The sequence below is a fragment of the Phyllosticta citriasiana genome, assembly GCF_038021145.1.
Source record: "Phyllosticta citriasiana strain CBS 120426 chromosome Unknown IWZ02scaffold_5, whole genome shotgun sequence".
Lineage (NCBI taxonomy): Eukaryota > Fungi > Ascomycota > Dothideomycetes > Botryosphaeriales > Phyllostictaceae > Phyllosticta > Phyllosticta citriasiana.
The window spans coordinates 1956972-1982827 of record NW_027117282.1 but is presented as its reverse complement, the minus strand read 5'-3'; the positions used below and the strand labels follow the sequence as shown (position 1 = coordinate 1982827).

The window sequence follows — 25856 nt, the reverse complement described above, 5'->3', positions numbered from 1 at the left end:
TGGTCCACAGCCCCGTCCTGCCACCAAGTTGAGCGACAGTTGTAGCGCCCAAAGCGGCAGGTGTCAACTGTCCAACCGCAGTGCCGAGTTGCACGGGCAGAACACGCCAATTCAGCTAAAAAGCGGAGTAGATGCAGAAATTGTTTTGATGAAGTCCTCCGCAAACTTTATTAAACAGCTTGCCAGCGTTTCTTGCCTCCCGCTCTCTCTGTCTGGCCGCGGATCCCATGGACAGGGCAAAACAGAAACCCGCCACTGCCGTTCATATACCTACCACCCATCGCCGCCGCTATAACCCGCTCAAGCCTCTCAAGCATCGCGGCCGACTTCGTATCATTACCTTTGGGTTCGCGTTCCTGGCAGCGCATCACCGAGATCAGATCGCTTTCGCATCCACCGTCTAGACCCTTGACGCCATTGCACCGTGATGTCCCCCGGTTCAAGTCCAATTCCCCCAGGTCTCCTGGGTCAAGCTCTACACTTTTCCTCCTCCTCCACCGAGCGGTTGTGGCGCCCGCGCACCTTCAACACCAACTACGTGTGCGCGGCCGAAAACTACTCGTCGCGCGCCTTCGCCGCCTGCTGCGATGGGCCCGTCACCAACTCTGTCGTGCCCGTCGAGGCCAAAGCCGCTGTGTCGCCCGGCGGCGTGTGCGCGGCCTACTGCTACGTCGACGAGATGCGCATGATGGCGCCCAACGCGCGCAACCCCCGCGGCTACAGCGATTACTACGTGTGTCTGGTGGAGATGAGCGGCGAGGGCGGCCGCAGTGGGCTGAAGAGCGTGCATGGCGAGTGGACGGTGCCGGTCAACAATGGCGAGCGAGACTCGACTGAGAATGACGACGCTGGAGCAACGCATCGGGACCAACATAAGCAACCTCACCAGAGCGACACCAGCCCCATCCCTGTCCCTTTCGACCTCGACTCGGATACGGGCGAGCTCATTTTCCCATCATCCTACGCCGGCGAAGAAGACGAACTGCGCAAGCGCTCGACAACGACGGACGAGACGATCGCTCCCGACGCCGATTCCAGCGGCAGCAACATCAAGCACAAATTCGAAGACCCGGGGGACATCAAACTGGATCCCAAACTGGCCGACCCGGACGACGCGGCGCAAAACAACCAGACCATCGCGCCGGACCGGCCGCTCCCGACGACGTCGACGCCGCTCGCCAATTCGACGACGACTGCGACGCCGACGATCGAGACGGGCTTCACTACTGCGCCGGGCCCGACGACGGGCGGCGTGAACAATACGTCGACGCTGCCGACGCAGACGGGGACTGAGACGGAGGCGCCGAATGCGGGTCAGCCTACTAGCACGAGTGCTGCGGCGGCTACTGCTGGACGGCTGAAGGAGAATAAGGGGGCGTGGGGAGCGGGAAAATGGGGATGTCTTGTTGCTGTTCTGGTTGGAGGATGGGCTGTTGTGTGGTGAGATTCGCGAGTATGTGGAAGGGGGGGGGGGGGGGGGGGGGGGGGTGTGATTGGATGGGTCGATTGTGGAAGGCTGAGGACGCTATCATTGATGGAACAAGGCAGGAATTTTGGCGAGATACCCTTGGTGGCTTGGATAGCATAGTTGGAGCGGATCGGATTTGGATGTGTGAGCAGACATATATCTCTTGTTCCTGTGCCCTGCATGCACATGCATGCGTTGGGGCATGTCTTCCTGTCAGATTTCAGCAGCGACAAACGACGATTGATGATCCCAACCCTGCGATGTCAAAACCAACTTTCCCAAGTGAAGTTGCGACAATTAAGCCCTTCCGCTGCCCTCGTACGCCGCCTTCTCGCACGCAACCCAAGACCCCATCACATCAGCATCGGCAAAAGGAAGCGTCTGGCTCGCAAGCATGCCAGCAATGCCCTTCTCCCTGTCAACCCAGTAGTACAGATTAGCAATACCAGCCCAATTGCCGGTGCAGCGACCCCTCCACGTCTTGGCCGTGCCATCCAAGTTCGTTAGCATAAAGGTGAGACCCCAGCCCTGCGGCGGGTTGTCCGGCATGGGGTACAGCTCCGGAAGGGGATTCGTCAGCAGGGGCATGGCGTCGGACAGGCCGCGGCGCGCAAAGTTGGGCTGCGACGGGATGCTGTTGGTAAACATGAGGTCGACGGTGCTCGGGGAGAGGATCTGAGCGCCGGTCTTGGGCGAGGTGCCGTTGTTCAACAATGTGGCGAGGATTTCTGATTGCCGTGAGAAGAGCACGAGGGATGGAGGTTGGGAGGTTGAGCCTGATTCGACTTACGGCAGTACTCGACTGGCTTCGCGAAGCAGCCTGCTCCTCCTGAATTGAATATGTCCGCACGCTCTTCGGGGGTGCGCGCTGTCAAGCTGCGTCGCATCGGATGGTTTTGTTGCACAATAGATCCGTCGGGATACTTTTGGTGCATGATGGCCAAGTTCTTCTCCATTTCTTCCGTCGGGAACAGGCTGACATTCTTCAACTCCAGAGGCTCGAATATATGTTTATGGAAGTAGTCGTTCAGGCTCAGCCCGGAAATGCGCTCAACTGCAAGACCGGCCCAGTCGACGTTGGTCTGTGAACGTGGTCAGTGTCTCCTCCACGCACGCGGGGGACGTCAAGTGTACTAACACCGTACTCCCACACTTCTCCTGGTTGGTTTGCTAGCGGGGTGTCCATAATGTCCCTTGCATCGCCCGAGAATTCATCGATGCCAGCGGGGTAGCCATAATCTCTCACACGAGGATTAAAAATGGCGTATCCAAAACCAGCAGTGTGATCGAGCAGCATGCGGAGAGTAATCTCGCGCTTCTTATCCACGAGCTTTCCATTGTCGAGCACCTTCTTTTCCTTGAGCTCAGGCACAGCAGCGTACAGTGACTTAGTGTCGTCAAGAGAAATCTTCCCTTGTTCAACCAGCTGCATGCAGGCGATGCCAGTGATGAGCTTGGTGCAACTCGCGATCCAGAAGACTGTATCCAAATCCATTGGGGCATTGCTGTCCTTTCCACGCTTTCCAGCGCTATGATGGCTCAAAAGCTCGCCGGATTTGTCGACCGCGACAAAAACCTTGCCAGCAATCGATCCTTTGTCGATAGCTCCATTGAGGGCATTTGCAATTATTTCAGAAGACTGGGCATTGATAGTCATGTTTGAACGCGAGTTGTGTGAGAGGAGAAGTTTCAATCGATTGATGACCGTCATAAAACTAGTTGAAGTGCGGTACAGCTCAGGTTATATTACCCTGCAGATAGAACGCTGACCTCCTATGCCCAAAACTGCTCGAACAGAGCACAAATATATACCCCGGCGTCGTTTCTCCACACTTAGTGGGGTTTCCAAGCGGGGTTCTGGCGATAGGCTTCATCACACTCCGTATGAGCTTTGAATGGCGTTAAGCTCCATTAGACCGAGGGTAGGTTCGTCCCAGAAGGGAGCTCCTCGTGATCCCTTGCAAGCGGGGCAGGGCTGAGTCTCGCACAACAGAACCCTGGTGGCCTATGCGCCGCCTGCGCAAACATCATCGCCCCTTCTCTTGCTACTGTCGTGGCAGTTGGCAACTTGGAATTTGGGGGTTTTGTGCTCGGTCTGTCGACTCGCTCACCGACTGAGTAGTTGTTCTGTATTGAGCACGGGCATCATCCTGGACCGCCGATTCCGTTTGTACCCAGCGCCTCCGATTCCCATTGGAGCGGATGCAACGGTGAAAGCTCACTTTGGACCTTAGCGTTGCGGCTGAGTTTCGCACGGCCCTTGCAGCTGAACGATTTTGTTGAGGGCTGACGCATCATGAAGCTTTGGACATGTGCCGGGCACTAACTTTTTTGACCTCCTTCAGTACTGCCATCACGAGGGGTACAGCGACTGGGCCCAGCAGAGGGAGATACACAGCCACCTTGTGCTCATCGGGAAAGTACACTTGGCCGACCATGGAGCGCTCGAAAAAGGCCTTTTCTGCGCCCGCTTCAGCGACACGAGCATGCTCCAGGGCGCTGTGAAATCTTCCCTCGCGGAGATCGTCACATGCAGCTTGCAGGTGAGATATTGTCTGGTCGACAGATGAAGCCACGTTATCTGGAATTGCTATTCCAGGAAGCGCTTGTGTCAGACGAGCCAATGAACCCAGAGTAGAGGATGCGGAGAAGAGGAGAGACGCAGCATGGATGCGCGTCAGCGTCGAAATTCGAAGCGGTAGCGAATCTGGCGTTTGAGGTACGCCCAGCAAAGACAGCAGCTGATTTGAAAATGTGAGCATGGCCGGCCGGAGGGCCTCTTTGGTCAGCGCTGAAGGATTGGAAGGGGGGCTATCCGGATTTTGGATCAGCACTCCGCCCCATTGGGGGACAAGCCAACTGTTTCCACCATTCTCCTTGACCACCAAAGGGCTCTGGTTCTCCGCAGGTACGTAGAGCACAAAATTCACCGTGGGTCCCATGCCGATGCTAGGGCTCAGAGGCCATTCCGCTGCGTTGATGAAACCGCTGAGATCCTCCCTTCGCAAGGTCCAGGCGTGTTTCTCTTTATCAAACTCCGGCTTGTGAATCGAAGGCGCAAAAGTGGCGTACAGTTGAACCTGCGTGTCGACTGTAAAGTTGCTGATAGGAGACAGCGAGTGAAGGAGCGGCGCGATATACTCCTCGAGGGCCGCTCCAATATCCCAGGCCGAGGGAGCCGAACCAGGAGTAAAAAGCGAGAAGGTCAAATGATACGTAGGAGCGTACTTGAAAGATCGTGTCTTTTGCCTTTCCATAGCAGCAGCCGTCTCCGGAGGAAGAGACTTGACGCGCGCCATTTGCCCGGTGCTACTGCTTGAAAGCAAGTAAGCCAAAGCCGCCTGTTCCTCAGCGAATATATGCTGCAACTCGTTGGCAATGAATGTGGCTAGAGGAGACGAGGTGGACGACGGAGAGGGTATTTGATTCGGCGCATAGTATATGTCCAGGTTAGGGGCATATCTTTGAAGCTCAGCTCGCGGAGTTGCACCGTCCTGAGCTGGAATAAGAGAAATCGTCAGCGCGATGTCCCCTTCTCCCTGTGGCCGCCCATCGTCATAGTCTGTTTGTCCACTGCTTCCCGAGGAATTGCGTTTCGAGGTGTTGGCCAGCAAGAGGCGGAGATGATGGGCGGAAAAGTCGTTGAGATCATCGAGTGCATGCTGAGTGGTTCTCAAAAGATGTCGCGCATCTGCGGAGGATAACGTAGGGGCGTCGATAGCTATGCGCAATGGGAAGACAGGACGACAAGCCTAAGCGAGAGGATAAGCTCCTGTGGAGTTTGAGTAAAGCAGAGACGCTCACCTTGCCATCAGACCAATCGAACATGGACTGGAGAGGCAATTGGGCGCGGTAAATTGTAGTCGTCTTCCACCATAATGGTAGGCCTAGGAAGATGACGACGGCCCAGAAGGAGGAGATGACAAGTCGCCGTGTTGTGATGCTTTTGGAGGTTTCTGGAGGAGGCGGCTGAGGTTTGTCGATGGCCTCTATCGCGCCATTTGGTGACTTGGTATGGTCCTTGACCACGTCAGCCATGATTGTATCGAATGTCGATGGCTAAGGTATGTTCGTGGAAGCTTCCAAGCAGGGTTGGGAGCGCGTCGCCGTCGCAGCGGCTGGCACTTCGGAGCGAGCCGACGAGCCGACTGTGCACAGGGCACCGGGCAGCAATCCTCCTCGACACTTCTTTTCCAGAGTCACACCAGTCTACGACGTATCCACTGACAAGATGACAAGACGCGTCAATCACCCCTGACTGTCTGCTCTGCTCCGAAAGCGTGTTGACTTCAGGTGGCATGCTTCGAGCGGATCATCAACCACAGAGAGCCCAAGCAGCAAGCGACGAGCTGCTCTGGACCAAAACTCCTCCTAGCCTCAAATGTCCTGGGACGCCACCTAGGTACCTGACACGCACTTTGGAGCTTCAGGTCTCGTCTTCGAGGAGCTTGTGGGTTTCTCAACAACCAATGCCAGGGCTTGATGACCTCATTCTGCAGTCCAATTGCCCCAAGACTGGGTGGTGCTCGCTGCGAGTGTTTGCAACGCAACATGTATCTTTTGCTCCTTCAGAGCGCCATCGGCAAGCAATTCCGATCGATTGTGCAGCGGCGCCAAGGGATGTTCGAACTATTGTCCAGGAACCACCGGAACCCTGCGGATGCAGAAGAGTCCTGACCTCTACGCACGCCTTTCCTAGGACAAGGAGCACATTCGCTCCTTCAAGTCCGTTCGACTCTGTAAGCTTGGCCATAAGGCAGTCAGAGACTCAAATTCTGTCCTCAGCAAGCTTCTTCTCGGTCCAAAATAATGCAACTACTGACGTCTTCTCCGAGCCCGTCCGACCATGGTTTGACTCCAATGAGCGAGGTTTCATCACGAATCTACATGTCGCAGCGGGGGACTTGGAATGACGGTAGAGACTAGAAGACTCAGGACTGCGCACCGGCTTCAACTCGCATGTAAAAGGACCATGCAGGAAAATCAGCGTGCCAGCGCCGCCGCGGATCCGGGACACAGACGACAGGATGGCCTTGTGGTGGAAGCGCGATCTTGGAACTTTCGAGAAACCTTTTGGGTCCTCTGCCATCCACTGATTGCTCCTTCGGTCGTCTTACAGGGCCTGACATTAAGTCCAAATTGCTCGTCCACTTTCAATATATTCACCTCCATTAGCTCATGGCAGGCTACCGAGGGAATTCCAAGAGTCGGTCTCATTAAGCTTGACTTTTTCTTCTCACGTCTGCCCGTTTCTTAAATCGTTCGGCTCGGATGTAGATCGCCCCACTCGTCACTGATTCGACCATAAGGAGACTGACATCTCAATTGCACGGATCGCAAACATGGCATGACACGATGGCAATGTTCTCAATCAGCGACTCTTCTGTTTGATGGACTTGACAGATGGGACTATGTTTGACGCCTGCAGACGACGAGTTGGCAAATTTCAAGACAACTGGAATTTTGCAGGAGGGTCTTGGACACATTCTAGACCAAATCGCGGATCTCCGTTCCGGTCTGCACTGGTCCGCCTAGTGGGCCCTGACTTGGGGTCACCAGCACGAATTCGCGATGGAGTTCCAATTGTCGATTCTTAGTTGCGCTACGTTGCCTCAGTCTAGTATCGGACGAGCAATTTCATGTTGATCTCAGCGGCGTTGGTTCGGTGTACCTGTCTCTCTTTTCTCTCAGCTCCGTCCTTCTATAAACTTTTACTCTCAGTTTGTCTCATCTTCATTTTTTTCCCTCCTGCATCGCCGAAGCTTCCAGCTGAATCAAGCATTTCAGCAGTCACAGCAATCAGTCTATATCATCGAGGCTTGGAGAGGACTGAGATATGGAGGGTGATAAATCGCCCCTGGACTCTGAGCAAACTGAACTACAGCGGACTGAAACCCCAAGTGTCATTGTGAATCACGAGAATGACGCCAATGAAAGTACACAGCCAACAACGCCTCGGTCTCCGATTCGGGCTCATGAGGGACCGAGCAGAGAAGGCACGACAGAGACCCGGACCGCGAGAACTCGACCTCCTCTTCGACCTTCAATTATTCCTCCTGCTACGAATACGCTTTCAGCTCCAGACGACTCTCACACTAGTCCAGGGCCCACAGTCTCTGCTAGAGACTTTGGTGAAAGACCTTCAAATCCCAGATCCCCATCGCAGAGAGACGAAGAGCTTGAAGCTATCCCGGAAGAGTCCAGGCTAAGCTTGCACCCCAGCAACAATGCTTCAGTTCGCTCACAACGCAGTGGTTCGTTCAGAAAGAGGAGAAGAGGCACCGTGGCGACTCGTAGAGGCACCGTAGCTTCAATCGGACCCCCCGGTGGCATCTCACTCGCCGGACCCTCTGACCTGCCCGCTGTGGCAGCCCACCAGCCCTATGTCGAACCCGGTTATGCTGATCTAAACCCGGCGTATGAGCAGCCAATCAACTCAAGGCCTGTATGGGGTCTTGCAAAACCATTGCCTCGCGTTGTGCGGCCCAGCATGGTTCCTCAGGAAGATGAGCAGGTGCCTTCCGCAGGTGCCACCGCTGGGAACCAAGCTTCGTCCGATTCTGATCTTGAAAAGGGCCAAGTCGAGCCAACCTTCAACATGGGAAAATTGTCAAACCAACTGCGTGGCGCAAGAGAGCGACGGGAGAGTAATTTCCTGCAACGCTGGGGCTCAAGAAACTCCGCAACCGACCGCATTGGTTCCATCTCAGCAGCAATTTCTCCGGGAGAGCGACCAGGACGACTCACTTTTTCTCGTCCCGGAGGTGATATTGATTGGGATAAACGACACTCGTCTTACTCCCCTCGATTGCACATTCCCTTAAACGCGGCATGCTCTCCCAGCCACACAGGCCACCAGACGTACGACACAGAAGAGGGTCAATTACCAGACAATGCATCCACAACAACCACAGAGCACGACTTGCATGACGATGACAAGGATTGGTTGGAAGAGGAATTGGAACTCTGGCCTTACGTACCGGAAGACGAGATTCACAACAACCACACGCATTGGTCCGTGATTCGAACGCGTTTTCGTGAGCCTTTTGCCGAATTTCTAGCCGTGAGTTCACATGCTGTCGCTCATTCCTGTGACGAGTGGAACTGACTTTTCTGTCTTCAAGGTCGTTGTGCAGTTAACGCTAGGATTTTGTGCAGACCTGACAGCCATCACATCCAACTCCGTAAATGGTAATGCTGCTACCAATTACTTTGCTTGGGGCTTCGCTACGATGCTGGGTATCTACGTCGCTGGTGGAATATCCGGTGCCCATCTCAATCCCGCAGTCTCGCTCATGTTGTGGATGTTTCGCGGATTTCCACTGCGAAAAGTGCCTGGATATATCTTTGCTCAGGTGCTCGGCGCCTTTGTCGCGGCACTCATTGCGTTTGGCATCTACCAAGACATAATCATCTCATGGGGCGGCACGAATCTGGGAGCAGGAGGCACAGCGGCCGCGTTCTTGACCTATCCGCACAGCGTCGACGTCGATACGGCCTTCTTCACGGAGTTTGTGGGAACTGCTATACTCACTATCGCAATTCTTGCCCTGGGAGACGACACTAATGCGCCACCCGGCGCTGGCATGTCGGCATTGATTATGGGACTTGTCATTACGGTTGAGTGCATGGCCTTCAGTAATAATACTGGCTGCGCCATGAATCCGAGCAGAGACTTTGGTCCCCGTCTAGCTTTGCTTGCATTGGGCTATGGTCCAAATCTGTTTCAGAACACGTGGTGGTTCTACGGTCCGTGGGGGGCAACACTGACAGGCGCATTTGCTGGAGCTCTACTATACGATGGATTAATTTTCGTCGGCGGTGAGAGCCCCGTCAACTATCCTAGAGCCAGGTTCAAGAGAGCGGAAAAGAGGTGGAAGGAAGAGTGGGCTCGCAAATTGAGGTTTGAGCGGTTGCGCGCATCTTCAAAAAACAGCACAAAAGGGACAGCAGCCGCAAACTCATGACATAGAACGTCTACTGCTTCCTGTCCGACATACTCCATACTTTTGATTCGACCTCTTCCATCGTCGACACGAAAGTTGTCCTTCAGCAAATTAATGACTTTTACATCACCACCCTTTCCACGGATACCATATCTCTCTCACAACGTCTTGCTCGTCCACAACAAAGTAGTAGTGATGCGCAGCTGCTGTAATACAGGCATGCTGAATGTGCAAAAACAACGGATCGCCAACCTTGAATGCTTCCTCGGCCTTGCTCTTTTCCCCTTCCGCATGGCTGACCAGGATTCCGTGCTCCTGGCTGACCCGCCCGACATGCCATTCCGAGTTCCCAACCACCTTTCCGTACCCAGGAATCGGACCCGATTCTCTTGCAAGAGCGATGCAGCCAGCGTTGATCAGCGCCTCATTGCGCTCAGGATATACGCTGCAGACCTCAGACAGGACGCGGATCGCCTGGTCATTCTCGTCAATGCAACCCGTGCCCAGCTGCTGCAAATCGTTGGCGGGGAAATTGCCGGCGTGGAGCTCAAGCGTCATGGTAGCTGGAAGAGACTTCTTCAGCGTGTACACGACGTGGGCGGTCGGTGTGGAGCCAAAGGAGATGACGACGGGCGTGTCCGGCTTCTCCATGAGAGCCGTGGCTTCTACAGCAGCATTGACCTCGTCGTGCAGAACTTCTGCAGCCGCCTCCTTGCTACGAGAGCCGTACGAGTGGCCTGCGTGGCAGTAGAAGCCGTAAATCGAGACGGCAGAGGATGATTCGATACGGTTGATCAGGGGTTTGAGCTGCGGCGACGCAAGAGGCTTCCCGGCGCGTTGCGTTCCCATGTCAATTTTGATGAAGGCACTCCATGGAGCAGAGACAGCGTTGGCTGCGGCAAACTTTTCGATTGCGTCGATCTGAGATTCGTGATCAATCATCACAAGGACCTTGACGGTTTTCGAGTACTCCAGAAGTTGGGGAAGCGCGCCTGGTCGGACTGGCAGGCCATAGAGCACCTCGTCCAAGAGGCCTTCTTTGGCGAGGGGAAGTAGGCCTCGAATTTCTCGCAAAGTCGAAGCGACGCATCCTCTGGAGACATCTCCAAGCATTAATCGAGTCACTTCCTCGGACTGCGCTACTTGGTCAGCTGGCTGGGTCTCCTTGGGGGCTATTAAGTGGGCCCAGAAGTACCTTGAGAGTCTTGACATGCGGTCTGAATTTGATTCCCAAGCTCTTCACATCCTCGTGCAGGCGTTGGCAGTTTCTTTGTACTATCGGCTTGTTCAGGACAAATGCCGGGGTTGGCAGCTCGATCGCGGGCCTGCCGATGAAGCCTTGGAGAAACTCTTGCTGTATGTCAACCATTGTACAAAAATGTAGTCTTTCTTTGAAATACAGACCTGGCGAAAAGTCTTTTCCAGGAAGTTTATATTGATATCGGCGATGCGGAGTTGGATTTGTGATCGGCTGAACATGAAGCCCGCCGGTTGGCGACGTGTCATGTCACGAAGCGGGCGGCGGCTCATCTTTGTGCCCAACAAATAAAATCATATCTCGACCTTCACCATGCATGCCGACTTCTGGCTCCACATTTACAGGATTTCAACTTGGCATTGAGTCTTCGTCAGATTTTGCTTGAAGCAAACGACAGCCCTGCCACACTGTCTCTTGGGGTCAAAAGGGCGGTGTCGGATCCACAGCACAACGCAGCTGCTAGCCGATGGGCATCAAGGCCCATTAGCTATTTCCATTTCGCCCTTCCCAAAAGACTCGATGCTTCTTCCATATGTCCGCATTTTCATCCTTCTACGGGCTTCCGTGCGCTGCGTCTTGCAACGCCGCACGGATTACAAGGTCCTTACAAAATCGAACCAGGACTTTGTCGACTGGTCCTCCCCAACCGATAGTTCAATCCCAAGATTAGCCCTCCAATGAGGGCCAACGTTGTAACAACCATCAGAGACATCACCACGACGAAAGCTGTCCTTGAATGGAGATCGTAGTTCATCGACCAGAGAGATGTGCAAAACCCTAGCGGAAGGAATATGATGCTGATGTATGTCAAATAGTTGACATGCTCTCCGAGCCGATTTGCATAGAGCGATGCGCGCGTTTGGGAAAGGTCGACAAGCTTCCCCATTTGTTAGTAATTGATCGACGAGAAATGTCGAGAGCTCACCAGCTGTCTCATGCTCTCCAATTTTTCCCTTCTTTCCGCCAGACGGACGCTTATTCTTTTGAAGCTGTTGATCTGCTTGTCTGCAAAACTCCACAGAATGTCTTTCCACAAGCCTACCTGGTAACGTTCCCTGTCGGTGTCATGGGGTGGCGGCCTTCTGTTGAGCATCTCACTTTCATTCTCTCTTATCAAGTCTTTGAGTCTCTTCTCCCAGTCTCCCATGATGGCTCTTGCTTTCCCGTTCCGGAAATTAAGCCAGATGCCGTTGCTTTCATCCAGGACGTAATAGAGACATTTTTCAAGCGTCTCAATGTTCTTTGAAGCCCGATATATCCGGTCCAGTGTGTCCAAGGATTCTTTCTGGAAGTAGGCGAAATTCGGCAAGTTGCCGTTCAACTCGTTCTCAATGTCCTCGCAGATGCGATCCACATGCTCCATGTTCTTCTTCCACTGCTCGACCAAATTCGCAAAGAGGACGACTACGAGGTGATTTTGGAAGAAGTAGGCGTTCTTGAACTTGCGCCAAGGTTTGTCGTCGTTTTCCCAGTCAGTCCTTTTCCAAACCACGAATTGCGGCAATGCGTCGAAACGGCCTTCCAAGAGCTCTTCGATCTTTTGCTCGGTGAGCACAAAGTCGGGCGCAACGGCGAGAGCCACCCACTTGTCCCATTTGTACCTCTCTATGGGCCTTTTTGCTACGCTGTAGTAGCGTTTATCGGACTCAAGGAAGACAGCAATCTACTGGCAAATCAGTCAAAGAGGATTTGAGCCTTGGGCGCGATGTTTACCGAAATAGCCTGTCTGATGAAGTAGGTCTCGTGCCTTTTGCTCTCCATTTTCAGCCTCTTGTCTCCACAAGCTCCGCGTGTCTTAATTCCTCTGCGCAAGTCATCTTGTTGGACTTCATATCGGCTTTTGGCGGTGTAAAACGGGACATGGAACAAAAAGTCATCACTTTGCCAGTGGTTGGCATTGCCGTAAGCATCAAAAACGAGCGGCTCGAGGCTGACAGCTCGGCGCAAATGGACCAAGATGTCTTCGTCCACCGTGGGAAGCTCTGGGTCGTCACACGATGATGCAGCACCAAATTTGTCCAGATCGAAATCAGGACGGACGACGCTAAGAATTGCCAGTATCAGCTTGATTTTGCGATATATCCGCTCAAGTTTGAATCAACCAGGACTCACATCAAGCTCCTTTGGAAGCGTCGGAAGAGAGGATCAAGATTCTCGGAATACCTCCTGTCCTTTTTCCACGCCGAGTGATACTCCCGAGCGAGCCGACCCAAGCTATCATGCGACCCGAATACCTCGACATCTCCGCGCGTGTCCAACCCCGCGAGATCCGCCACAGATATTTCCTGGAGGGGTGCGATCGTTTTCGGCCGTCGCCTACGACGTTTTAACGGCTGGAACTCCGCCGCTTGATACGGATTCATCATTAGCGAAAGCCGAGAGAGAAAGGCTGCACGATAATTCAGAAAGAATGCATGGGATATGATTTATGCATTGTCAGCTCGCCCCCAGCCACTCTTGTTGCACGAGTCTTCCGTGGGGGCCAGGAAGCTTTCAGCCTGATCGTAAACGCCATCAACGCTGCGCGAGCGTTCAATTTGAGCTACACACGATTTCGCGACCTCATCTGTCGAGCCTTCACTGGCGATTCTCATCTTCCCTGTGGAAAAACGACAGGACATACAGGCCGTTCAAGCATACTGCGCCAAGGCGACGCGAAAAGTCCAGACAGTGAAGCAAACGGACGACCAATCACCAAAGCTGGAAGCTGCAGCGCACCATGTCGGAGGCCTGGATGCGCGACCCCCGGCTTCTATGAGAATCACAGACGCGGTTGTCGTGGAAGGAAACGAAGCCCCATCGGCGGCAGTTTCGTGCCAAAGGTATCCTGCGCGTCCCTTTCAAAATGGTCGCCAGTCTCTCCCGAAGGGAACGATACATCGAAACTCTGCACAATGCGGGCGATTGTCACCCGCAAAACCATCATGGCCAAGGTTTTCCCGGCACAGTTGAAAGGTCCTGGGGCAAGTAAAAAGAGGTCCGTCAGCCAGTGTCGCAACAGCGATTGCGCGCGCAAACAACTTACCCAGGTGGAACGCCAGGAACGGCTGGCCAGCCGTTTCCATCTCAGCCTCTCGCTCGCCCCATCTCTCAGGTATGAAGCTTCGAGGCTCCTTGTAGTACCTCGCGTCGGTATGGATTCATAGATTGGGCACGAAGACGTTGGTGTGTGGGGGAATGAAGACTTCGTCGACTTGTAGGCCTTCAGGGGGGGGGGGGGGGGGGGGGGGGGGTCACGCGACATGCACCAACCACGACCGGCCCCTTCAGTCGCAACGTCTCTTTCAAGACATCGTCTAGGTATGGAATGTTCCTGATTTTGTCGTAACTCCAGTCTTGAGAACCGTTTGGCATGGCTGAATCAATCTTTTCTTGCAGCTTCGCCAGTACTGCAGGATATTTTGCAAGAAGATAGACCGCAGAGGCGAGAGTCGCCTGAGTCGAGTCGCTTCCGGCAATGATGGCGACTCTGGAGTCTTGGTCCATTCCCGCCGGTGTCACTCCTGACCGTTTTGCTGCTGCTTCTTGGACAAGCCAGGACACGATGTCTTGAGGATCTTCCCCCCTCATGTCCAGTTGCTGCAGAACAGTAAGCCAAAGAGATGCAGAAAATTGAATCAAAGCTGCTCACCTTTTGCTTCTTTGCCAGCTGATTTTGACACCAGGAAAAGAAGAGCCCATATGATCCGGTGGCACCACGTAGGCGTCCCAAAAAGTTCAACAGCCAAGGCACATGTATCAGTGTCCCCACGAATGCCATGTGGCTATGCATTTCTGCAATGGCTGGCTGTTCAACCCCTTGTTCGACGCCCCCCAAGTCTTTGCTGAACGCTACTTCTCCCATGACGTCAAAGGGGAGGAGCGCGGTCCATAGGATAACATCGATGCTCTTCTCAGATTGCGCGCGGGAGGCAAACTGCTCGACAAGCAGTTCGACCTTCTTTTCAATGCGCGGAAGATAACTTTTCAGAGCCTTCCGGCGACATGCCCTTGTCCCAAGCCCTGCGGCGCGTCTTGTGTGCACAAGGTTCGCGAATCATGAAAAGCGAGGACCGCTTGGGATCGACATCTTGTTGGAGATACCATGTTGACTTGATGCATTTTGAATCTGGGCCATAAAGCAGCGGCACAGCCGATTTTCGAACAAAACACAATTCGCGCGGTCCTTAGTGAACGAATTAGTCGGCAATGCCAAAATGCAGCACCGCTTTCATGCTTACCTGTGCGAATGCAGTCGCCATACTTGTCACACATGTCCGATACCTCATTGTGGTACTTGAGCTCCTTGGACGAAAGATACGCGGTGTAAAAGTGCGTTAGCTTCGCCAACCGAGGGCCAGGAAACTTGCGCAAGGGATGGAAAAAGAGTCGGTACAACGAAATACTAAGCAGAATTCCGCCGTTGAACGCCCAGAAAATGGCAGTGACTCGGAGGATGACTGCGAAGATGGACAGGCTTGTGAGGGTCGCCAGTGCTCCGAAAAATCCCAAAGTCCCCAGAGCAAGGGATGCGATGAAGCGGTCTGCCAGGTACTCGAAGTCCCCTCTCCGGATGACCACGACATGCAGGAGAATACCAGCAGCTGCCGCAGAAGCTGTCAATGATTTGAGGTCAGCCTCGAGCGAAGACTTGACGAAGTTCTGAAAGGTAGCCATCGTGGTCAAGTCAATGATGGGGAGGTCTCAGTTGGCCCAGCTATTTGGAATGTAGGTACTGGTTCGTCCGCAAAGAGATTAGCTACGAAACCCCCCCAAAAATAGAAAAAAAAATAAAAATAAAAAAGATACTTGCCACCAGTATTGAAGCAAAGTACGAAAGCATTGAGTCCGCTATCCCGGTTGGAGAGCCGAAAGACAGCTCTCAAGTAGAGCCTTGTCGCCATGCAAGTGGCTTAGTACCATCTTAGACGTGTTCGAGGAAACCAATCGCCAGAGCTAAAATGTAATGTTGTAGCACGAATCCGGAGTTAATTTTTCTGACGAGAAGAAAAGCCACGCATGGCTTGACACACGTCAAGAACATCTGCAAGAAAGCCGGGAAACGAAAGTGGCACTGAGAGCTGAAAATCAACCAAGAATCCAAGCACTATGGCGTGTGTTTGATTGGACCAAATGGTAGATGCGACAGCTGACTGTGCAGACGGCACTGATGTGTCATCAAAGTGTGTTGAAGGGCTTGATGCAAACCCTGGACCGACTCATTTCTATCACCGTGAGTAAATCCAGTCAATTTTAGGATATTTCTTATCTGACATTCAGATCATGCTTCAATCATTGATCACATGCGTCTCGGATCGGAAAAAAACAAAAAAAAAAAAAAAAAACCGAAACTGCTCATTATTTTCGTTTTCTATTCCGACGGTTATCGCGTCGACCACCTCATGACCTCATTACGTGTAGAGATGCCAGTCGTCGCCGTATTCAAAGTCTCGATCCGACCGGTTCACCTTGAGGAATGTCTTGTTCGAACCGTACACGTTGAAGTCTTGCGGACCCTCCGAGCTCACAATGTATCCCAGCTCGCAAGCAGAGTAGGAGACCTTCGGCTGCTTCGCGAAGAAAGCATCATATTCAGGCTTGAGGGCGTCCTTGAGGGTGCTCACCACGCCACTGGGGAACAGAGAGTGCCATGGTTCAGTGCAAGAAGTGCCCTTGCAGGACTTGAGCACCATTGTTAGGGCGTCCAGTCTGGCAATGACCTGGTCGAAGCTGCGGCCCTCGAGGGTGTAGGTTCCAGATGTGCTGCTGTCTGCGGCCAGATTATGGATCTGGCCTGGATCCGTGTTCACGTCGTAGAATTCGATCTCGTTGGTGCACCAGACGCTGTAGTAGAGGCTGTAGTCGTTAGAAATGAGGCGAAGACCCTTGTACGTGTTGTTGTACATGTAGCGGGGGTTGTTGAATCCGTAAAGACCTTCAGCGAGGGCAGTACCCCAGTACTCGACGCTGGTGTGTTCGTAGGTCTTGTTACCGGCAGCAGCTTTCGTCAGTGGGATAACCTTGCCGTCAAGAGCTTTCGGGGCGCCGGCGAGGTTCAAGATCGTGGGTGCGAGGTCAGTGTGGCTTGTGACAATGTCAAGCTCCTTATTGGCTTCGATGCCGGGACCTCTGATCATCAGAGGGATATGGATGTCCGTGTCAAATCCACATTCCTTGCCAGGTGGCAGACGGTACTGAGAAATGTGGAAGCCATTGTCAGTCGTGTAGACAATGTAAGTGTCGTCCAAGACGCCAGCCTTGTCCAATTTCTCGACCAAAGTCTCGACCATCTCGTCAACGGCTTGCAGCGCCCTCAATCTTGCTCGTCCAAACTCATCGTAAGATTCAATGACGGTCGAGTTGAGTTCCGGCAGGTCGGCCATCCAACTGACACCGCCCTGAATTTTGGCATTGAATCTTGTGTCCCTCGGAATGGTGTAGTTGTTGAATAGGTGAGCGTGCCGCTCAGCGTATTCGGGGATTTGGAGAGAGGTCGTGTTGGTGGCATTGTCTGTGACTTGGGTGGAGTGAGGCGCGATGGGAGCTGCAACGACAAACCAAGGTCTCTCATCCGCGAGAGCCTCATCGAGGAAGCCTTGAATTTTTCCCGAAATAACATCAGTGGAGTAGTGGCCAGCATAGCTGACTGGCTCGGCACCATTCCGCGTCATTTTCGCATCGTAGTATTTGTAAGTGTATCTGGAAAAATCAGCCAAAATTCTGGTAAGTTCACAGGTTTGCTTACGGGTCAAGGAGGAAGTCCGATCCATTGAATCCGCCGGCATATGGTGAGTCGTAGTTGGAGGTTGTATGTCCGTTCCACAATTTTCCAGAGTAATAAGTGTTGTACCCGGCATTTTGCAACCAGACGGGAAGATAGTTATCATTCCAACCTTCCGAGACAACCTTGGCGTAGCCGCCTGCTTTTGGTCAGACTCGTGGATTTCACCGTTCGTTTTGATTCGCTTACCCCATGGTGGCTTTACATCAGTCACTGTGTAATATTAGCATCAAAATCTGTAGTATGCCAGGGTCAACTCACCGTTGGTATTGTGTGCCGCATGGCCAGTCCACAGATTCGCTCTTGACGGGCAGCAAATTGCTACCGTGCAGTGATGTTGAGTAAAAGTAGTTCCTTGTTCAGTAATGTATTTCTGAGAATCTCGTTAATGCTTACTGTCATCACGTGTAGAGCTCTAACTGATGATGCATTGATTGCTGCATGACTTTGACCTAGCGCGGGGGCGTTGCAGCTGCAGTTCCAGTTGCAGTTGGCGCCTGCACTTGCTACTGCACCGCCTCGCGATTAAGAGGCCGAGCAATTCCCCAAGCGAAGTTGCGGGAGAAAAGTCGACTCACCTTGAGTTTTGGCATGTAATCCAAGGATCCCAAGTGAATGTCCTGGTCATCAGTGAGGATGAAAAGAATGTTGGGTTGCTTTGCAAACGCCACAGCGCCGCTGAGCAACCAAAGGGCTGAAGACAATTTCATTTTCGTTTAGTCCTGACGACGAGGACCAAGGAGTGTCGAGCCGTAGTGGGAAGAGTACGCGCTGCAGAGATGTTGGCCATTTATGTCGACAAATTGTGGGACCGACTTCGCTGAGACACGGCTTTCGCGTGCCTGATCCACGGATGGTCCCGACACACCATGTCTGCCAGCCCCACTGTGGAGGCATACGAGCATCTTGGTACACAAGCTAGGCAATGGTCTTCTGTGGTGGCTTCGTAGCGGTGAAAGCAGCGGTCTTGTTTCTCTTCTGAGTGGCGAGGCGTACAACGTGGTAGGAAAAAGTAATTGGAGGGTGCTCAGTCAGCGGTCAACTTCACTCCTACACTGTGGGATCAGCAGTCACTCATGAAGAATGAGGATGACAAGGTGGATGCGGCTGAAAAACATTAGTTCATCTGGTTTGTGGCCGTCACCTCCGACAGCTCTCATGCGTGGCCGTGACCCATGTAAGCATGTATAGCTGAGAAGCCTCACGGTGTCGAAATTACAGAGTGACATTCAGATTCAGGGCGGCCGAATGTTGTCACAACTGACGATTTGGCGGAATTTTGGTGGACTCGGGCTGTCGTGATGCCGTTAGCGTATGGCGTCATGGGTTGTCGACCAAAGGGGAAGGAAGTACATGTACCTACCTTACTGTCGGGCACGGATCCCGAGAGAGCACCCGGCCCGAGCAGCTGCACTCCGAGCTTGCCACCTGAAAGTGCAACAACAACCACAACCCAGATTCGTCGTTACAACATCATCGTGTCCATAGACGATATCGTGTTCGTGATTCACTTTTCTGAAAATCCAATTTCGCTACCAAAATTTTCAGCATTCAATTCCAAGTGTATTCCAGAAGATATATAATACATCCATGCTGCGCCCATCAAATCGTCGTGGCCACACTGGCAAATCAACATTGAGGGACCTTCCCGACCTGACAGTTTTTACTCGGTCCGGAGCCCTCCTCTCTGGAACTGCCTCCACCGCCCGTGCCTGATGACTCAACACAAATATTTTGCACGTTGGTTGCGCAAGTGTTTTTAATAACCGCGACTAGAGGTAGGAGTCAGCGAAGCGAATGAGAGGAAGAGGCTCGGCGCCAAACATACCGTCTCCGAAGTTTGAATTGACACCAACGAGCCTCTTTCCATTCTGAGCCTTGACACCGTCCAAGACGACGTTGCGCTTGCCTTGCTGGCCGCCTCTACAATTCCCGCATGCCCTGTATAACGTGTCGAAGCCGACGCAGATGAAGTTCTTCACGTACATGGTTCCTCGCCCATTGAATTGAAGCTGTCACTTGTCAGAGACCAAACTGATTGAGAATGTCGTGGCCCCACATACGACTTTGTCCACCGCACCTGTGGCGCCACCACCATTGATGACCACGTCTCCGTTACCCTTGCCGGTGATAGCATCTGAATGAAGTATCAGTTTTGCTGTGCACAAAGCCATGAAGGGAAACTGCAAATTACCTTCGCAGACCTTTTGGAACCAGCAGTTATTCAAAGTGCAACCTCCAAGGCAGCGGATTCCTTCCTGGATATCTGGGCCGAGAATGACGTTGGATAGAGTACCCCCGGGCTGAACGACGAAGACCGCGTCTGCCCGACCTCCTTCCTTATTTGGTCGGCATCTTAGACCCCTCCCAAACACCTGCATTTGGCCATCGAACTCTCCCTGCACATTATATGCTTGCTGCAGGGTTTTCTTGCCCTTTGCCTGAGGGATTGGAAGTTGACGGCGCTCGGGGGCTGCCGTAGCGATACCGAGTAGAGCAATGAGAGGCAGAAGCTTCATGGTGGATAGAACGAAAAAGTACGTGAATGAAAGACTGGTAGAGACCGACTTGAGCGTGTGAGGATGAAGAGAGTGTGGATCGCAATACCGCGATTGGATGTGAAAAGCAGAGAAGGCAAATGGGTTAATGAATGCCTTACAAATTTGGCCACTCCATGTGTAAGTAGAGAACCGCTCAAGCTGTACGGTACCATGAGTCCTCCCTTCAGGCTTCCCAAAACGGAGAAGGCCGCCTTCTGGGGCGCCGGGTGTTAGGCATCAATCCCCACGATGTGTCCTTGGCAGAGTGGAGATCTACAGCCAAGCGATTCATATTGACGTGGGGGAGTTTAGGGTCGCGATGTGGAGAAGCAACGGAACAACACCAGAGACGAAAAGGCGCCCGTGGTACAGTAACGATGAGCTGTTCGCATTTCTTCCGGACTGTCTTCAGCGCGTGGGCATTCTCTTCAACGCCACGCCGGCCTTTTTCTAGAGAGACCACATCTTCCACGGGTGCCGTGCCCAGAACCTCTTCTCCTTTCCATGATTCAGTAGTATGGAAGAAATACCAAGACCAGTGTCCGAAAAACATGTCCGAATGCTGACGAGCCAGGGCACATTGATGACAGGAGGCTCTGACTGTACAGTGAACACTGTAGAGGGGCAATCGTCTTGGGGGGAACTTGTTAGGCTGCTCCACTGAGTGATCGAATGCTAAACGGCCCATGTCTCCCTCTCAGCAGTCCGTCCAGCGATCACCCTGAGACAAGGGCTGCAAGGCGATGACTGCTAGTTCCGCTATCCAACGCCGCGCCAGGTTCTCGTCCCGCTGAAGGTGGCTTGTTGGACACTTGGTGCTCTCTCGCCGGTTTTCAGCGTCAGTCAGTTTGGATAAAAGTTCGGAACTTTTGTTTAGGCAGCCTGCTTAAAGTCTAATTCTTATTTTCCACCCCAGTATCTGATATTAATTATATCTATATGTGAAATGCTAAGCCTTAGTAATAGGTGTTGTAATAGAATCCCATATACGTGATTGGCTAGGATGATATCAGAGTGGAAGAGTAAATAAAATCTCCCAGTATGTAAACACAATCTCCTGTCCGACTGGAGTTCTCTCACCCAAGAATTACTGACGCTGAAAACCGGCGGGAGAGTAGACACCAACGACTTCGTTGCCAACGGGCTTCAAGGCTTTGGAACGATGTTCGCAGAAACAACCGTGACCACTAAGCTTGATCAGCCACCGGCTTGGCTAGCTGTTTTGGGTGCTCCGAGGTCGATTCGGCTGGTCGCCAGCTGGGATGGACCCTCTCCTACCATATCTTAAAGTTTTGAGGCGCACAATGCTGATTGCTTCCTTCGCACTTGTTTAATGACGCAATGCATGGCAGGGTGCTAGCTTGCAATTCAAGGAATGATGTCCGAAATGTTGAGGTCGAACTACAAATGTTACGTGCCTTTTGCACTCGGTTTTCGAGCTCTATGCGCCAGCACAAGGAATCAGCGCACAGCCATAACTATTGCTGTATCCAAGAAGAGCCAGTGAAGACAAAGCAGTTGACGGAGCTCTTGATTCATAACGTGAAACAGAAACTGTGCAATGCAAGACATACCTACCAGCTCGCACAGGCGCAAGGGTACAGCTTGACAGCCACATGAGCTTAAAACAATGGAGACGTAACAGCAAGCACAACACTGGCCAGAGACCATTATTTCAGTTGGACTCTTGCAGTGTGAGCAGATTGTGAGCTGGTCTGGACGCCTCTCGCTAGACGTGTTGTTCCAGGCCAAAATTCGCTGAAACAGACAACCATGGCGAGACCAGATGCCGCTGAAGCGTTCAAGAGTGCGGCGCTAGAATTAGAACGCTGCAAAGCAAGTAGCCGAACAAAACTTCCGGGATTTGCGCACCTTGACATCCAACCACCAAGATTCAAGGAAAGGTCAAGATCTTGAGTCTTCGAACCATAGCTGGTCCGCCCGTCCGCTCAAACAAGCTTCTAAAAGTCGGCTCCTGAAAGTCTCGGCGAGGAGAAAAATACGAGTTGACGGAGATGGGCTTTCTCAGCTGCTCTACTACACAAAAGTCTATCAGTGTTCGTGAAGAGCTAGGCGTCACACGCGGGACTTTTGCCGCAGAATCAATCCTGCAGTTGTCCGGCAACTTCGTGGTCAGTCACTTCCACCGCGGCCCTTCTTGTAAGAATTAATGTGCCTTGGTTTTGCGCCGGCAGTTGAAGAGGGGATTGGGCCAAGCTCCTCGTTACGGTGCAGGTCACCATTCAGGGACATAAATTTCCTGACGAAATCGATCAATTCTCTTTTTGGTTGTGGTACCAATTGTACCACGCTTGGCCACGAAATCGCTGAGATGTCCCGCAAAATCGTAGTCAGCAAACATTCAAAATCTTCCCTGGTTTGACCTGAGACTTAGCTTCAAAACACAGCCACGGGTAAAAGAAAACCTTTAGTGGAGCGTTAGAGCGGAGAATTGTCACAGCCAATTAGACTCTCGGTCGTAGAGGTGCGGCTAGAGAAACCTGATGTGTTGGCTAGACAATGGGCAAAGCTCTCCACTGCGCTAGCAGATCTTGAATGGAGCTATTGAGATTCTTCCGTTGCCAGAAGCTGCCTTGCAATATGAATCAGGATTATTAGTCCCACGCCTGACTTTGCTTTGTTGCAAGCTTCGCATCCAACTTCCAAGTTTTGACCACAGAGCTTGTGTTTTTGCGGAAAGTTTGAGTGAAAAGAATGAGAATATCGTCCTGACTTCGAGCTGCAACGGAGCGGACGTGATTACATTCTCAGAGTGTCTAGGCTGGGAGGCCCCGATGATGTGCGATGGTTACCGTTGGCAATATTTACCGTTTTCTATCGTCGCATCCGGATCATGTCCTTCCAAAGACAAAAACACTCTTTCCACTCCTGAATCCTTCGAGCGTGCCCTGCACCGCATTCACCAGAGTGTCTTGCTTCGTCTCCCATTCCCACTTAACCTCGTCCACAGGCGTGTCTTTAAACTTCCCTTGGCGAATCAAATCCAACACATGGTTCACGGCCTTTTTCTTGTCTTCCGGATTGTGCTTGCCCCATTTACTCACCCAAAACCCATCGAAGTGGATGTCTTTGAAGATGAGCAACCCGGCCGGAAGTTGTACTGGCTGTTTGGACATTGCGCCGTACGTGACGAGGTGTCCCGATGGACTCAAGAGCTTCGAAAGCGCAGTGGCCGAGTTACCACCCACGCAGTTGAGGGCAAGCGGTAGGCGTTCACGGCCGCCGTTCGTCCATTCTTTCACGCGTTGACTGAAACCGCGTTCCAGCAGCTCCGCTTCGGTAACTACAACGTCGGCGCCCAAGTCTTTCAATTCCTTCTTCAGCTTTTCCGTCTGTGCCTGATCAGGGCGATCTCGGACTACGTTGATACTCTTGTATCCCCACAACTTGCCGAGTTGGATCGCTGCGCGCCCGACACCAGAGTTGGCGCCGTTTTGCACGAACCAGTCGCCCTCTTTCATCTCGGCGAATCCGGTCAACATACGGTACGCGGTACACGGGTTGATGCTAACAGTGCCGACTTGGATTGGTGTCAGCCCTTCGCGGTTGTCAATCTTGACCAGGTTGCTGCCATCCGTCTGAGCGTGCGTGCGCCAGGTTCCAAATCCTGGCTGCTTCATGATAACCCAGTCTCCTTTGGCAATGCCTTTTACTCCAGATCCAGCAGCAATGACCTCGGCGACACCCTCATTACCGCCTACAGCGATTGGATCTGGCGTGCTCATTGTGGTGGTGAAGGTCGGCTTCGACGGGTATACGCCTTGGATTTGGTTGATGTCGGCAGGGTTGATTGGGGACGCGAGGAAACGGAGCGTCAATGCGTCGCCATGCGCAGGCGATATGGAGTGGGTATGCAGGCTAAGAACTTTTTCGGGTTCGCCATAATCTTTGAAAATGAGTGCTCGGGCTTGCTCGTAGCCATACGCTGAGATGAGGCGAATCTGCGATGCGGCGGGGCGGCTGAAGGTGGTTGCAGGAGAAGCGAGAGGCCTCACGGCCTGCAAGAGTATTCGGGTCGACGCCATGGATATCTGAGTCTGGAGTGCAGTAGGCGCGGAAGGGAATGGAAGCTGGTAAGTTCGCGGGGCTTGAGGTGTGTGTTTTGAAATTTGTGGTCAGAGCTTCAGCCCGACGTCATACCTAGGTTACCCAACGGCGGGGGCCGTCGGCTTCGGCCAACGGGAAGTCGAAACCCAAGCCCATCCTCAACATGTTGTAATGACAACCCTTCGATCGGCTCATGCTTCATCCATCCAAGCAGTCCCATCCTCAAAGACCTTCTCAGGTCCAGAATATGGATTCCATTCCTCCTGCGTCAAAACTGTCGTTACATTTCCAGCCTTCCGACCTTCCAGGTTCCACCCAGGTCCAAAGTCTTCGAACTCGGCCATGAAAGTCACCGAATCGACACGCGGTTCTGACGAACTCCACGCCGAGTAGCCCTGCGATCGAATCGCCTCGTCCAAATATGTCTGTGCGAATATAGAGCGATGCAGATTGTTCCAAGGCCGGCCCAGACTACATTTGCCCTTGATGTCGGCTGCGATGGTGCTGTTCGCGGGCATGACGGATGACGAGTGCACGTAGACGCCATACTTGTTTGGCGTCGTCGTGTTCGTGCCTTTCCACGCCGTGATGCCGCCACCACAGCCGCGCAACAGGAGCGTTGAGTTCTCGATCCATGCGGTTCCGAAGCCGTACAGAAAGTCTGTCTGTCCGGCGATAACACACTGGTGGAAATATGCATTCCCACGCTTGCCGACGTAGATGGTGTCTTGGTAGCTGGAAAAGCGTGTGTGGTAGAAGGCCGCGTTGGCATAGCTAACGCCTAGTGCAAGGCTTGGTCCCGCTGAATAAGGAAGGTAGTCATTGGTGAAGTCGAGATTGTAGGCACGAAAGTCGGACGTGCCAAACGAGGTGTTTGCGGGAACAGCATATCCCGCTGGACCCGAACCGGTAAGACTGCTTTCGAGGGTAGGTGCAATTGTCAGGACTGAAGTGTAGGCGTTGTCAAATGTGTTGACATCGTTACCCGTCGCCTCGTGCCAAAGCACGCTCACGGTGTTGGAGGAGGCATTGAGCGGAGATTGGGTTTGTCCTAGCAAATTCAATGGGCCGGGGCGTGTAACATTGAGCTGTTCCTCATATATGCCCGGAAGCATCAAAATTGTGGCCGAGGAATTGTCGTGAGGAAGAGAGAGTATAGCAGACTGGATGGTGGAAAAGGAAGAGGAAGCGTTGGTGATGTTTGCGCCGACAAGGAGCGTTCCTGAAGGACATCCTTGGAGAGGATTGGAGGTAGGTGCTTGGCATTCTGTGCGATTGAATGGCAATGATGTTGCATACGAAGCACGAAGGAGTGTTGTGAAGAAGCTAATCAACAAGCTTCGATTTGAGCTTGATTGAAATACAAACATGACGACTGTCACCACAGCGGGAATGCATGCACCAGACGAGAGACAAGCTTTTGGCTTAGCCGTGTCCCTGAAGTCCGGCTTTACATATTTCAGGACTTTGAAGCATGCCGTGTACGAACAGGGGGCCCGACAGCCACATGGAGCCAACTTCAATTGCTATATCTGCAGCTTTAATTGATATTTCCGTCGTAAAAAGGGAATGGATAATTGCGGGGACGAGAGGAAGAGGGGGTTGGAATGCGGGACGTGGAAGAGCAGGGATTGTTCCGTCAATCGGAATCGGCCTTGCTTCTACTTGGAGTGATTTAGTGGTGGAACTGTCCCCTGCATGTATGATTCATAGCACTTCACCCTTTGCTTGCCTGTTCAGTGCTTTAGGCTGCTTGCAAGGCTCGGTCCAGACGTCTGCAACGAACACAAAGTGCACAAAGTGGAAGAAGAAGAAC

At 52.7% G+C, this 25856-nt stretch overlaps 13 protein-coding genes across 13 annotated transcripts; 3 read left to right on the top strand and 10 right to left on the bottom strand.

The window, feature by feature from the left end:
• Positions 1 to 82: 82 nt before the first annotated feature.
• IWZ02DRAFT_449479 (uncharacterized protein) lies at positions 83 to 1460 on the top strand. The gene has a single exon (XM_066767403.1). It carries the CDS (start codon positions 428 to 430, stop codon positions 1442 to 1444), a length of 1017 nt encoding a protein of 338 aa, XP_066624103.1. The 5' UTR covers positions 83 to 427; the 3' UTR covers positions 1445 to 1460.
• A 19-nt stretch (positions 1461 to 1479) lies between these two features.
• Positions 1480 to 3237, bottom strand: IWZ02DRAFT_449476 (beta-lactamase/transpeptidase-like protein). The gene is made up of 3 exons (XM_066767402.1): positions 2607 to 3237; positions 2259 to 2550; positions 1480 to 2196 (listed from the first exon to the last, which is right to left on the bottom strand). The coding sequence occupies exons 1-3, from the start codon at positions 3177 to 3179 to the stop codon at positions 1766 to 1768; spliced, it is 1296 nt and encodes a 431-aa protein (XP_066624102.1). The 5' UTR covers positions 3180 to 3237; the 3' UTR covers positions 1480 to 1765.
• A 525-nt stretch (positions 3238 to 3762) lies between these two features.
• On the bottom strand, positions 3763 to 5506 carry IWZ02DRAFT_376333 (GPI transamidase component PIG-S; the record flags this gene model as incomplete). Its single annotated transcript, XM_066764877.1, has 2 exons — positions 3763 to 5220; positions 5273 to 5506. 2 exons carry the CDS (start codon positions 5504 to 5506, stop codon positions 3763 to 3765), a joined length of 1692 nt encoding a protein of 563 aa, XP_066624101.1.
• Positions 5507 to 5638: 132 nt separating this feature from the next.
• Positions 5639 to 6416, top strand: IWZ02DRAFT_240827 (uncharacterized protein). The gene has a single exon (XM_066763068.1). It carries the CDS (start codon positions 5767 to 5769, stop codon positions 6379 to 6381), a length of 615 nt encoding a protein of 204 aa, XP_066624100.1. The 5' UTR covers positions 5639 to 5766; the 3' UTR covers positions 6382 to 6416.
• A 579-nt stretch (positions 6417 to 6995) lies between these two features.
• On the top strand, positions 6996 to 9488 carry IWZ02DRAFT_240878 (putative MIP transporter). The gene is made up of 2 exons (XM_066763071.1): positions 6996 to 8531; positions 8593 to 9488. The coding sequence occupies exons 1-2, from the start codon at positions 7305 to 7307 to the stop codon at positions 9433 to 9435; spliced, it is 2070 nt and encodes a 689-aa protein (XP_066624099.1). The 5' UTR covers positions 6996 to 7304; the 3' UTR covers positions 9436 to 9488.
• Positions 9335 to 11152, bottom strand: IWZ02DRAFT_240846 (putative serine dehydratase domain-containing protein). The gene is made up of 2 exons (XM_066763069.1): positions 10610 to 11152; positions 9335 to 10548 (listed from the first exon to the last, which is right to left on the bottom strand). Exons 1-2 carry the CDS (start codon positions 10781 to 10783, stop codon positions 9541 to 9543), a joined length of 1182 nt encoding a protein of 393 aa, XP_066624098.1. The 5' UTR covers positions 10784 to 11152; the 3' UTR covers positions 9335 to 9540.
• Positions 10915 to 12493, bottom strand: IWZ02DRAFT_240853 (uncharacterized protein). The gene is made up of 4 exons (XM_066763070.1): positions 12386 to 12493; positions 12259 to 12335; positions 11598 to 12209; positions 10915 to 11549 (listed from the first exon to the last, which is right to left on the bottom strand). The coding sequence occupies exons 2-4, from the start codon at positions 12265 to 12267 to the stop codon at positions 11277 to 11279; spliced, it is 894 nt and encodes a 297-aa protein (XP_066624097.1). The 5' UTR covers positions 12268 to 12335; positions 12386 to 12493; the 3' UTR covers positions 10915 to 11276.
• Positions 12494 to 13090: 597 nt separating this feature from the next.
• On the bottom strand, positions 13091 to 15422 carry IWZ02DRAFT_474867 (putative benzoate 4-monooxygenase cytochrome P450). Its single transcript, XM_066769004.1, has 7 exons — positions 14893 to 15422; positions 14657 to 14837; positions 14304 to 14634; positions 13915 to 14251; positions 13828 to 13874; positions 13698 to 13785; positions 13091 to 13630 (listed from the first exon to the last, which is right to left on the bottom strand). The coding sequence occupies exons 1-7, from the start codon at positions 15326 to 15328 to the stop codon at positions 13434 to 13436; spliced, it is 1617 nt and encodes a 538-aa protein (XP_066624096.1). The 5' UTR covers positions 15329 to 15422; the 3' UTR covers positions 13091 to 13433.
• A 460-nt stretch (positions 15423 to 15882) lies between these two features.
• Positions 15883 to 18322, bottom strand: IWZ02DRAFT_240783 (alkaline-phosphatase-like protein). The gene is made up of 5 exons (XM_066763067.1): positions 18011 to 18322; positions 17694 to 17805; positions 17622 to 17645; positions 17397 to 17571; positions 15883 to 17350 (listed from the first exon to the last, which is right to left on the bottom strand). The coding sequence occupies exons 1-5, from the start codon at positions 18140 to 18142 to the stop codon at positions 16063 to 16065; spliced, it is 1731 nt and encodes a 576-aa protein (XP_066624095.1). The 5' UTR covers positions 18143 to 18322; the 3' UTR covers positions 15883 to 16062.
• A 739-nt stretch (positions 18323 to 19061) lies between these two features.
• On the bottom strand, positions 19062 to 20227 carry IWZ02DRAFT_418331 (pectate lyase; the record flags this gene model as incomplete). The annotated part of the gene is made up of 4 exons (XM_066765811.1): positions 19627 to 20227; positions 19496 to 19569; positions 19261 to 19444; positions 19062 to 19204 (listed from the first exon to the last, which is right to left on the bottom strand). Exons 1-4 carry the CDS (start codon positions 19949 to 19951, stop codon positions 19062 to 19064), a joined length of 726 nt encoding a protein of 241 aa, XP_066624094.1. The 5' UTR covers positions 19952 to 20227.
• Positions 20228 to 21012: 785 nt separating this feature from the next.
• Positions 21013 to 21892, bottom strand: IWZ02DRAFT_240709 (uncharacterized protein). Its single transcript, XM_066763066.1, has 3 exons — positions 21547 to 21892; positions 21251 to 21413; positions 21013 to 21159 (listed from the first exon to the last, which is right to left on the bottom strand). The coding sequence occupies exons 1-3, from the start codon at positions 21641 to 21643 to the stop codon at positions 21060 to 21062; spliced, it is 360 nt and encodes a 119-aa protein (XP_066624093.1). The 5' UTR covers positions 21644 to 21892; the 3' UTR covers positions 21013 to 21059.
• A 698-nt stretch (positions 21893 to 22590) lies between these two features.
• IWZ02DRAFT_240699 (enoyl-acyl-carrier-proteinreductase 1 mitochondrial precursor) lies at positions 22591 to 24125 on the bottom strand. The gene has a single exon (XM_066763064.1). It carries the CDS (start codon positions 24016 to 24018, stop codon positions 22825 to 22827), a length of 1194 nt encoding a protein of 397 aa, XP_066624092.1. The 5' UTR covers positions 24019 to 24125; the 3' UTR covers positions 22591 to 22824.
• Positions 24125 to 25736, bottom strand: IWZ02DRAFT_240706 (pectin lyase fold/virulence factor). The gene has a single exon (XM_066763065.1). It carries the CDS (start codon positions 25408 to 25410, stop codon positions 24232 to 24234), a length of 1179 nt encoding a protein of 392 aa, XP_066624091.1. The 5' UTR covers positions 25411 to 25736; the 3' UTR covers positions 24125 to 24231.
• Between the last annotated feature and the right edge of the window lie 120 nt (positions 25737 to 25856).